Raw genomic sequence first — 11887 nt, 5'->3', positions numbered from 1 at the left:
CTTTCCTTTCCTTTGCGACATTGTGGTAGGTAAGATATTTAAGTGTTAGATTTGCATGGACATATCTGTGCTGTATACTTACACCATAGCTGGATTTGAGATTGATTTGTGTTATTAGCTTCCCATAAAATGGGCCATTGGTACATTCAATTATAAATTGTCTGCCTGTTATGCAACTTTTCATGACCTTTGGAAGTTAGATGCATGCGTGGACACCTGCAATGTGGAAAAATGCAAGGTAGAGCAGTAACGTTATTATATACTTAACTTTAAAAGTAGACAGCATGTTTATTCTCTCATTCCTTAATATCATGTTTCATTACAAATTAAGTAATTATGGCTAGGAATGGGTGCAGCAGGCGCAGTAATATTACGCAGCGCCTGAAAGTAGTCCCCAGCTATATCATAACTATTTACATAACTATCATAACTATACATAACTATTAGCCTTGTAATCCAAAGGTTGCGGGTTCGAGTCCCCGGCCGGCAGGAATTGTAGGTGGGGGGAGTGAATGTCCAGTGCTCTCTCCACCCTCAATACCACGACTGAGGTGCCCTTGAGCAAGGCACCGAACCCCCAACTGCTCCCCGGGCGCTGCAGCATAAAATGGCTGCCCACTGCTCCGGGTGTATGTTCACGGTGTGTGCGTGTGCACGTTGGATGGGTTAAATGCAGAGCACGAATTCCAAGTATGGGTCACCATACTTGGCTGAATGTCACTTCACTTCACTTTACCGAACTGGGGACTACTTTCAGGCACTGCGTGATATCACTGCGCCTGCTGCACCCACTGTACAGAAGCAAATTTCCTTGATTATTACGCCGGAATGAGAGTATAGTTCCTAGCCATGTCGGCCTAGAAAATCGCATCTTTTAATTTTCCGTCGGTCTTAGTGCACGATGTAACTACAGAAGAGTCAAGCTTTAAATAGGAAAGTTATCAAAACTATTTAGTCATTTTTGAGCGAGATGCTAATGGTCTAATCCGATTCAATGATCTATGCTAAACTAAGCTAAATGTGCTATTACCTCCAGACCCGGAGATCGGCTGAATGGATTCAAAAACGGTAAAACTCTTGGGGAGTTGTAAAATGAGCCTATTTCCAAAAATGTGGAGTGTTCCTTTAAACACATGTCGTTCAGTTTTTGATTGTCGCCACCTGCTAGCATAACTATTAAGTAAGGTTAATCGACAGAAAATATCACCAAATGAATTAATTAATAAATCTTTGTAGTGAACGGAGTGGAAGATTCTAGGCACTGAATAAAAATATCCACTATTTACTGATGATAGAAGCACATATGCGTAGATTAAAGCCGCTTTGTTTCACTGAAAACATCTCTGAAAAAATGCACCTCAAACTAATTTGTAAACATTAAAACCTTAACGCAAGTCGATTGCATGTTAAAGTTTTAAAACAACAGACTGTGTTAGGTTATTATTCTCAAAAGTACTATATTCTGGTTTACATACATTGATGGAATACATCATAGTTCGTCTTCTGTCGAATTACTGCACAAAATCAGGAATCTGCTCATGAATATTAATTTCAGCAGGCAGACGTTGCTTCGTCAGCTACCAGGCGCGTCCCGTCACGTGACTAATAAATATTCATGAGCTAATCTTTCTCCGTAGTACTATTGGTGAATTCGTTTCCTATCTAGGAAGTTAAACATTTCGAGTAGTGATTCAACGCGCTTAAGCATTTACAGTGATTAATATCGTTATCGATAGCGAAGTTTCATATAATGTGATGAATATAAACACAAAAGAAGGGCTAATTTGAGACGGTAGGCTGTTCTTTACGTGACTTTCTATTGCTGATGTGGAGCACAAGCCATCATGATCCGTGTGTAACCCATTATTGTTTTCCGCATCTGTCCTTCTCATCAATAACATTCCGTTTCGACGCACATTTATTTGCTTTGTTGTGAGATTTGTCAGTGATATCTATGAGAATGTGCGACTTGATATTGCTATGGCAACGTGTCATCAGTGCTTATGGACCAAAACATGAATATCAGATCGATGTGAAACCTTTCAGATCAGATTGTTGATACATTTTAGATCATTATATTTGTATCATTATATTTCTATTACAAAGTACCAATGCAAATATCTGTGAACTGATTATCAGACATGAATGCATTAACAGGGATGCAGTAATACTAGTGCAGCTTAACTGTGTGCACATGCTTCATGTAAAAAACAAACATTCACTTACAGATAAATCAGGAAAAATACATGTTTACTTTAATTGTATATTTGGGGTTCAAAAGACTGCCACCACACTAAAAGTCTGGAATTGGGAATTGAAATTAATTATGCAATAAACAATGTCATTTTAGTATCAAAGTAAAAAAGTAAAGAGTGTAAAGACCATCGACTCTACCGTGCGACTCCACCGGGCAGGGACACCGGCAAGGGATAGTAGTAGCTTTTTATTTAATTTTTTCATTGATATGTTTATTATTGAAATGTTGTTGTTATATGCATGTGTTAATTTTATTTAATTTCTTTATTTTCTTAAATATGTGGGTAGATAGTATTTATAGAGTTGTAACTTTTTAGTTTTAGTTACTTTTTCTTATTTGTAAGTCGCTTTGGACAAAAGCGTCTGCTAAATGACAAAAGTAAAAGTAAAGTAAAGTAAGTATCATTGATGGTTTGAATCAGTTTTTTATTTTTCGTTTTTATTTTAATGTTCTTTTTTTAAATTTTCATTTTAATATAAAAAGAGAAATGAAAATAAAAAAAAATATTTTTTTGAATATTTTATTTTATTTGAGTTAATGTTTACTTAAAATAACGAAAATGTGTGATTTTTTTTATTTTTATTGTTTAATGGCCTTTAGATTCAGTTTTAGCGTTCAAGTGTTGACATTTAACATTTATTTGTTTTATACTATTATATATTTTTATATTATGTAAAATGTTATTGTATATTGCATAAAAATCAGAATTGTGAGATATAAACTCAAAATTAGTCAAAAATAAAGTAAGAATTGTGAGATGTTAATTAATAATTGCAAAATATAAACTCAAATTGTGAGAAAAAAAGTAAAAATTACAAGATGTAAACTCAGAATTTCTAGAAAAAGTAAGAATTGTTAGATGTTAATTCATAATTGCAAGATATTATATATTTTATAATTTTATTAAATATTTTTCTGAACAAATATAATGCAAAAAAAAAAAAAAAAAAATATATATATATATATATATATATATATATTTTTTTTTTTTTGTAAGTCGCTTTGGAGAAAAGCGTCTGCTAAATGACTAAAAGTAAAGTATATATATATATATATATATATATATATATATATATATATATATATATATATATATATACATTTATATATTAGTGTGATATCCTACAATCATAATTCATTAGAATGTTTATTACATCACCAAATATTTACGTTTGTTATGCAGCTTGTCACTCAAATTATTTATCATTAGAAAAATGCAAAAAAAGAAGCTTCTGGTCTCAGACTTATGAACCCCAGCCACATGTTTTTGAATAAATTAACCCCTTATTTTTGGATGTACCTGCATCGATGTTAAAGAGCTGTCTTTAATTGACTTTCTGTTGCTCAGAGGGAGAGGACCGGAGACTCCGCTATGGCAGGAGACGAAGTTCGGCAGAGGAAAGGAGGTGGCCGCAAGAAGCCCAAAAAGGGGAAAGGGAAGGGGCAGGGTGGTTTGGATCGGACTGGCAGTCTAGATGGGCAGAATGACCTGCTGTTACCCCCTCCCACCATACCACCCAAAAAGCCTGTGGAGGACAGGACCAAAACAGCCCAGGCTAAGATAGAGGATGAGTCGGCCATTTCTATCTGTCTGCAGGTGCTGTTCCCCTACCTGCTGGCTGGGATGGGGATGGTGATGGCAGGCATGGTGCTGGACAGTGTGCAAGTAAGAGACTTTTGAAGAACTTTCTGCAAGTTTATGTAACACTTTATAGCCTGATATGACTTTCCAATAGTTTGAGGTTGATACTATAGCAGCTAATGTGCCCACTTTAATTATCCAGCATGTCAAGTGCTGATATTTATGGTCCTCACTTACAGGAAGCAGAGTGTGAGGGAAATTAATGTGATGATTAAAATTCACTCGGAAAGCGAGGGACTGGAAAAACACTCCAATCATTAAGCTTTAATGCAGGTGTTCACACAAAAATTATGTTTTTTTGAAGTCATTACAAAGCTGTATGTTTTGTGGAGCACAAATTGAGATGTTTAACAAAATGACCAGGCTATGAATGAACGGTTTTTGAATAGGTTTTTAGGACAGTCAAGCTCCAAAAATGGACAAAATAAACAAACATAATAGGACGATGTTATCAAAGTACCATAAAAGTAGTGACTCGTGTCCCTTCTTGAAGCTGGAAAACTCCAGTCACTACAAAATGAAATGTGGCAAAACATATATTGAACACATATTGCACATGTTCGTGATACAGACATAAGATCTTTATGTCCACCAAGAGATAAAAACTCAGATCTCAAAAGAAATCAGTCAGAATTGTGAGATTTAACCTTGGAATTCCAAGAAAAAGTAATAAAAAGTTGAGATGTAAACCCAGAATTACGAGAAATAAGTCAGATTTGCAAGATATAAACCTGAAATTTTGAGAAAAAAGTCAGAATTGCGATATATAAACTCAGAATAAGGAGAAATAAAATCAGAATTGTGAGATGTAAACTCAAAATTAGTCAAAAATAAAGTAAGAATTGTGAGATGTTAATTGCAAAATATAAACTCAAATTGTGAGGAAAAAAAGTCAAAATTACAAGATGTAAACTCAGAATTGCTAGAATAAATAAGAATTGTGAGATGTTAATTCATAATTGCAAGATATAAACTCGGAATTGCTTGAAAAAAAGTCAGAATTTTGAGACGTTATTTCATAATTGTAAGATATAAACTCAAAATTGTGAGAAATACAGTAAGAATTGCAAGATGTAAACTCGGAATTGCTAGAATAAGGCGATATTGTGTAGCTTGTCAGTGATCTAGGGCTCGCTGCAGCCCACAAGATCCAGGGGGCGTGGTCCACATCTAGGGGGTGGATATTGGTAGGTTTTTAGCGGTGGAGATGGGTGGGTTTAGGGATCAGGGGATGGAGATGGGTAGGTTTAGGTATATGTAAGGTGGGAGGAGTTGGATCTGGATCTAGCCACGCCCCCTGGATCTTGTGTTCTGCAGCGAGACGCTCCTCGATATATCGGCCAGCCCTAAAAACTCAAAATTGTGAGAAATACAGTAAGAATTGCAAGATGTAAACTCAGAATTTCTAGAAAAAAAAGTCAGAATTGAGAGATGTTTATTCATAATTGCAAGATATAAACTCAAAACTGTGAGAAATAAAGTCTGAATTGTAAGATGTAGTAAACTCGAAATTGCTACAAAAAAGTCAGAATTGTAATATGTAAATTCTTAATTGCAAAATATAAATTCAGAATTTTGAGAAATAAAGTCAGAATTGCGAGATGTTAACTTAAAATAGCGAGATATAAATTCAGAGTTGTGAGATAAAAAGTCACAATTACCTTTTTTATTTTTTTATTCCGTGGCGGAAACAGACTTCCATATGAGAGTAAGTAAATATTGAATATTATATCCTGTGCCTATAGAACCAGTTGTCATATAATAGTCTTAAGAGATTTGGTGTCCTGACGGTGTTTAAAGAATGAGATCAGAGATGTGTGTTGGTGATGTGGGTCTGGATTTGCTGCGTCACTGTGCCGTGTTCACAACCAAGCAGTTTTTTTTTTTAGCTGAATCATGCCCCTCTTTCCAACGTGTCCTGTACATACTGGCAAGCGGTAGAGTGGTGAGCAATCGAACAACGCTGCTTTTACAACCCCATGGGTTCTCAATCTGTCTCTTTGTCTCTCATACACACACTTGTTCAATCTCGATCTATCTTTTCCTTTCCCCCCTCTCTTCCCTCTGCCAAGCACTCAGCCCATTCACAGCTGATAAGACAGGGTCAGTTATACATCAGAGGAGACATTAGCAGAGAGCAGGACAGGGGGACAGACGCAAAACTGAGCAGATGAAACGGTTGATGGGGAGTAATAAGGGTTAGACGAGTGACTGTTCGAGGACCTGATGCACCAGTGAGGAGGGGGCCTAAAGGACTGCCCACAGAAACGAGTGGAAATAAAGCCTCAACATGTGTTTCTGTCACGTTCTAGACCTGTTAGACCAGGCCTGATGATGGAGAGGAGTTTAAATCGACGCTGATACGGAAAGGAACGTTTGTCATGTGAGTCACGACTCACAGAAAAGCCGTGCTCTGGAGAACATAGTGTTTGTGTACATGGACGTTCCAGCGACCTGCGTGTGAAAAAAAAGGCAGCTTGGAAATTATTGTAGCAGTCTTCAAGGGACAGCCGTGGAGAACAACTAGATTCTTCATTTCATCAGGCATAAGGCAAGTCTCGAAGCTTCTCAAGAAGTGGATTTTGGCATTCAGAAAACCAACTCAGCTGAGACATTTTTGAATGTGAAGGTTCCTGTTGGATTTTGGTCGAAAAACCCATGTGGTATTGATAGATGAACAAATGACATCTTCAAGAAGAACTGAAATATATATACTGCCTGCTTCAGCCAACTTTTTGGGCCTTTGCTATCCTGGAACAATCTGAAGATACTAAATCGCCTCATCGTTTAATCGTAAGAACATCTAGGAGGGTGTTAAAAGCTTCCAGGAACCCTCGTCGATCTCTGCTGTGGCCCTCACCGTTGGGGAATGGGGTAACAGAGATGGTGGTCACTCAGTTAGAGTTGGAGCTCTGTTATCAGGGGAAGAAGCTCAGAGGTTTTACCTGCAAGCTCACTCGTTCGGCTCATGGTTTCTTGCCAGAGAGCTCATATGTCATCGCTGCGCAGGTTCTACTGCCTTATCTGCTGGGCGGACTGGGTATGGTGGCGGCCGGTATCGTCATGGACATTGTCCAAGTATGAGCGATTTAATCTAGATTTGCTGTATTTCTTGGTTGTATCTATTATTGAATCTGTAAATAATGCTGTCCAATCAGTATTGAGAACCATTGACGGTACCATGGTTCAGTGATGGGATCAGATGGTAATAGCATGGTATTTTGATATACAAAAAAGTTAAATTTTTTTGGACATGCGCCATGGTAGTGCCATGATTTTCACTGAAGTACCTTGGAGGATGTGTAACTGCAGTATTTTAGTAAGGGCATGATACTATTATATTCATATACCATGGTAAATTCGCGTTACTTCAGAAATATCATGATATACATGTCTAAAAATATGATATTAGCGTTTTTAAGTTTATTTTGTTAGTGGATAAATGTTAAAGTATTTCAGTATTGAATGTTAAAGATATAAACCAGGTTAATAAGATATATAGAATAAGAGAATAAGACTAAAACTAACTTATTCTAGGAAAAATAACTGCAGTGCATGGCTTTGAATGGCTTAATGCTTTAATAACATGACAGCAACAATAATGAAAAAACATTAATAAATTAAATTATTTCATAAAATTCATTGATCAATTCATTCATTTAAAAAAATTATAATAGTATTTAAGTATTTAATAGTATAAAAGGTTCAAATGTGAGTGTTTTTTTTACTACTTACAAGGCATTGCTGTTATTTTAACTAACACTCAGAATTTTTTTTGTTAATTGAAAAAAAGAAGGAACAAAATCAAGTATTAAATGATAAAATAAACTTAATTAAAACTTAATGATAAAAAATAAATACATAAAAAATAACAAAATGAAAAATGATGACATAAAATAAAGATGAATAGAAATACACACACACACACACACACACACACACACACACGTTTACTTAGCTATCTAAATGGGGACATTCCATAGGCGTAATGGTTTTTATACTGAACAAACTGTATGTGCTATTGCCCTACACCAACCCTACACCTAAACTTTTAGTTTATTTTTAAACCCGTTTTACAAATGAGGACGTCCCCAAAGGGAGGTTTTTGGAGATTTTGTCAGGTTTACCTCACTTTTGGGTTGTATTTGTCCCCAAAATATGGTTAAGTACACACACACACACACACACACACACACACACAAATGGCAAAACCCACTACAAAATTACTGACATTTTTAACTAAAATTAAAATGTAACAATCTAACAATAATGTGTGTTCCATTATTACACCTTAAGCGAAATTGTAGAATAATGTAGATCTAAAGCTATTGCAGTCTAGCACAAAATATTTGAATATTTCAGTTAACAATTTGCATACTCATTTTTTGTACACTATACAGAGGTCTCATAGGATATCAGCACACTTCACAATCACATGCTAGCTTCCAGTAACCTTAAACAAGGTTCCTTGTGTTCCTGTCCTTTAGATAGACGCGGTTGGCATGGACTGTGTTTTGTGTCTATTAATTGAATTCTCATGGGGGTGGGTGAGAGAATGAAAGCTTGTTTCTAGAGCAGAAGTGGGCTAGATCCCAGGACGGGCCTGTGACGTGACACCGGCCTGGACTGTGCCTGTGGTAAAAATACCGGCCTCTGGCTGGCTGGCACCGGCCTCTTATCTGTTCATTTAAACATTATGGCTATTTTTAACTTCATGAGTGGGTTTGCGAAGAGAGGAGCTTTCAACTCGTGTACTGACACATACTAAATATAAACACACTCGCACAGTGCAAGAAGCCATTCATATTCAGTGAGTCATCAACACTTTTGTCAGTTTGCCCATTATGAGATGATATTTATGACTTTACTGATGACTATAGTCTGTGTTTTGACTGGAAGTATCAGAAAAAAAGCTGAAACTGACCTAGTTTGAATTAATCTGTACTCTTTCATTCGATTGAGAGCTTCTCAGTTTATGGCTTGTACATTAAGACGTCACTCAGTTTTAAAATATTGACAATGATGGTCACATTAGCAGTGATGTATGTGAAAGCCAATGTGCTGTTCTGTAGGTGTGGGGCTTCAGTTCCCAGCATGCAACACAGCTTAAATCGGTAATGAGAATCACTGTTTTACTGTTTACTGTTGTATTATTGCACTAGTGTTGTTATGTTTGTTGTCCCTTTGAGTTATGCAGTGTCAATTTTGAGTGCAATTTCATGTGGCTTGCACTCCAAATTAATAGTGGTTATTCTAATTCATTTCATTGAGCGGGTTCTTTTGGATGGATTGCTTCAGTGAATGCATTTAAAAAATGTTTAATTTAGTTTGAAAATCTTTTGCGATATTCGTAACAAAATACTAGCATTCTCCACGGTATATATTAAATGGCTGCAAATAAAAAGGGAAAAATGCATTTAAATGTTTAAATTAATCAGAACAAAAATGTATTTTATATATAGAATTTTTTTTAAATGATTTAAGATTTTTTTTTGGATAGTGAGATTATTAAAAAAATTAAATAAAATTAAATAAAAATATTTTATTAAGCATATTCCAGTGTGTCATTAATCTAATTAAATATATTGTACTACTGTAATAAAATAATTCAAATTATTTTTTTATTTAATGTTTTTAAAATGTATTTTAAATCTGTATAAATTACATTAATCTTAGTAAATACTACCTCGAATTTCATATAATATGTTGACCATATTATCATGTAATAATGAAATATTTACTTACTTTACTTACTTATGTCATTTATCAGACGCTTTTGTCCAAAGCGACTTACAAATAAGAAAAAGTAACTAAAACTAAAAAGTTACAACTCTATAAATACTATCTACCCACATATTTAAGAAAATAAAGAAATTAAATAAAATTAACACATGCATATAACAACAACATTTCAATAATAAACATATCAATGAAAAAATTAAATAAAAAGCTACTACTATCCCTTGCCGGTGTCCCTGCCCGGTGGAGTCGCACGGTAGAGTCGATGGTCTTTAACTTACACTCTTTGGTCTTCACACTAAGAGGGCTTCACACGACGACTGCCGCGACCGCTGCCGCGGTATAATAACCTTCATTATACCAATCTAACAAATGATCATTTCAATTCAGCTGGACCCACTTTCCTGTTTATCAACTACAAATGGCCAAGCAAGTGCACACACTGACAAGATACACGATACAGTACGAGACCAAACGCGATTTCAGCAACTCTCATCCTAGTAAACAAAATAAGCGTTTCCTAGCAACGGCAAATGCGCTAAACACTGAGTCAAGTAAATACACTTACGAGCTGATTTTAAACTTCCGCTGATAGACTGCTTCTCTTAAAGACCACTTCCATTACACTGCCATCTGCTGGCGCTTGAACCCACTTTCCTGTTTATCAACTACAAATGGCCAAGCAAGTGCACACACTGACAAGATACAAAATACAGTACGAGACCAAACGCGATTTCAGCAACTCTCATCCTAGTAAACAAAATAAGCGTTTCCTAGCAACGGCAAATGCGCTAAACACTGAGTCAAGTAAATACACTTACGAGCTGATTTTAAACTTCCGCTGATAGACTGCTTCTCTTAAAGACCACTTCCATTACACTGCCTTCTGCTGGCGCTTGAACCCACTTTCCTGTTTATCAACTACAAATGGCCAAGCAAGTGCACACACTGACAAGATACACGATACAGTACGAGACCAAACGCGATTTCAGCCTATTTGACAACTATTTTTAAAAAAAAATTTTTCCTGAAAATAAACTTCCTTCAAATTCCAAATTACAGTTTTTAGGAAGATCTGAGTGTGTTTGTGCCATATACTGTGGTTTTAAAATGCCACGGAAATCTGTTTTTGTTGTTTTAAATTGCTTAATTACACATTTCTCTTTTCATTTCATAAATAGTGTTTTAACAGTTCCAGGTCAACCTCGGTATCATGGAGACCTGCTGTTCACTGTTTCTGACTGTTTTTCTAAATATCATCTGTATGTGTGTGTGTTTCAGCATTGGGATGTGTTTAAAGTGATCACAGAGGTGTTCATCCTGGTACCTGCTCTGGTCGGGCTCAAAGGAAACCTGGAGATGACTCTAGCATCTCGTCTCTCTACTGCTGTATGTAAAAATTATCATCCAGTTGGATAATATATTCATTACTGTATGCATATATTACTTATAATCTATCTCAAGCTGTAACCTTAGCGTTTAATGGCCTTGAGATGATCAAGTGTGTCTCGTGATTAAATTAAAATGCTTCAAGCGGTTATCTGCTTCACTGCGTCTTCCTCAGGCTAACACCGGACAGATGGATGACCCCAAACAGCAGTGGCTGATGGTGACCTGTAATCTTGCTCTCATTCAGGTGGCTCAATCAGAAACACACAGATGTTTTATATTATTGATATTTTACCTAATCCACTGGAAACTGGCTTTATTTCCCGTCAGAGATAAATTAGACAATACAAACATGAATTAACCGAACAAACATTCAGTAAATGTTAAATAAATATGAAAGAATATGAACAATTACTCTATGAGACTTCATTCTGCAGGAGTCCTCGGTCTTGAATACCAATGAGTACTCATTATGAAAATAAATTTTTAATCAGTTTAATTATGAATGAAGGCATATGATCTTAGGCTCTGATGAGCAGCTGTGATTGTGGAGCTGCTCTGCTGTCTTCCTCAGGTTCAGGCCACTGTGGTGGGCTTCCTGGCAGCTCTTGCGGCCGTAGGTCTTGGCGCTCTGTCCAGAGGGGGTGTAGAGCTGGACCAGGCGGCTGTCCTGTGTGCTAGCAGCGTTACCACCGCATTTGTGGCAGCTCTGTCCTTGGGTACACTACTCCTTATTACTTCAAAATAACATGAAATCACAATGTACTTTCTTAATAAATATCATTATTGTTTATGATTCACTAGTTTATGTTATGTTACATAAATATAATTTTCTCATTAGAAATTCATAGATATTTATA

The 11887-nt window shown here is 36.0% G+C and overlaps 1 protein-coding gene across 3 annotated transcripts in view; it reads left to right on the top strand.

Annotated features, from left to right (window-relative positions):
* Positions 1-793: 793 nt before the first annotated feature.
* Positions 794-11887, top strand: part of LOC306859843 (solute carrier family 41 member 1-like) — a 17183-nt gene continuing 6089 nt past the window's right edge. The window contains exons 1-5 of one of the 3 annotated variants that reach the window (XM_079401182.1): positions 794-1068; positions 3606-3923; positions 10920-11027; positions 11203-11274; positions 11602-11746. In XM_079401182.1, the coding sequence (XP_079257308.1) occupies positions 1054-1068; positions 3606-3923; positions 10920-11027; positions 11203-11274; positions 11602-11746 (658 nt within the window). In that variant the 5' untranslated portion in view covers positions 794-1053. Of the gene's footprint in view, positions 1069-1633; positions 1793-3605; positions 3924-5972; positions 6978-10919; positions 11028-11202; positions 11275-11601; positions 11747-11887 lie in introns of those variants that run through there. The other 2 variants (XM_079401183.1, XM_079401184.1) reach the window with 2 other exon arrangements.

Source organism: Barbus barbus, assembly GCF_936440315.1.
Source record: "Barbus barbus genome assembly, chromosome: 40".
NCBI classification, from domain to species: Eukaryota; Metazoa; Chordata; class Actinopteri; order Cypriniformes; family Cyprinidae; genus Barbus; species Barbus barbus.
The sequence above is the reverse complement of the archived record's forward strand: the minus strand, read 5'-3'. Positions and strand labels throughout refer to the sequence as shown.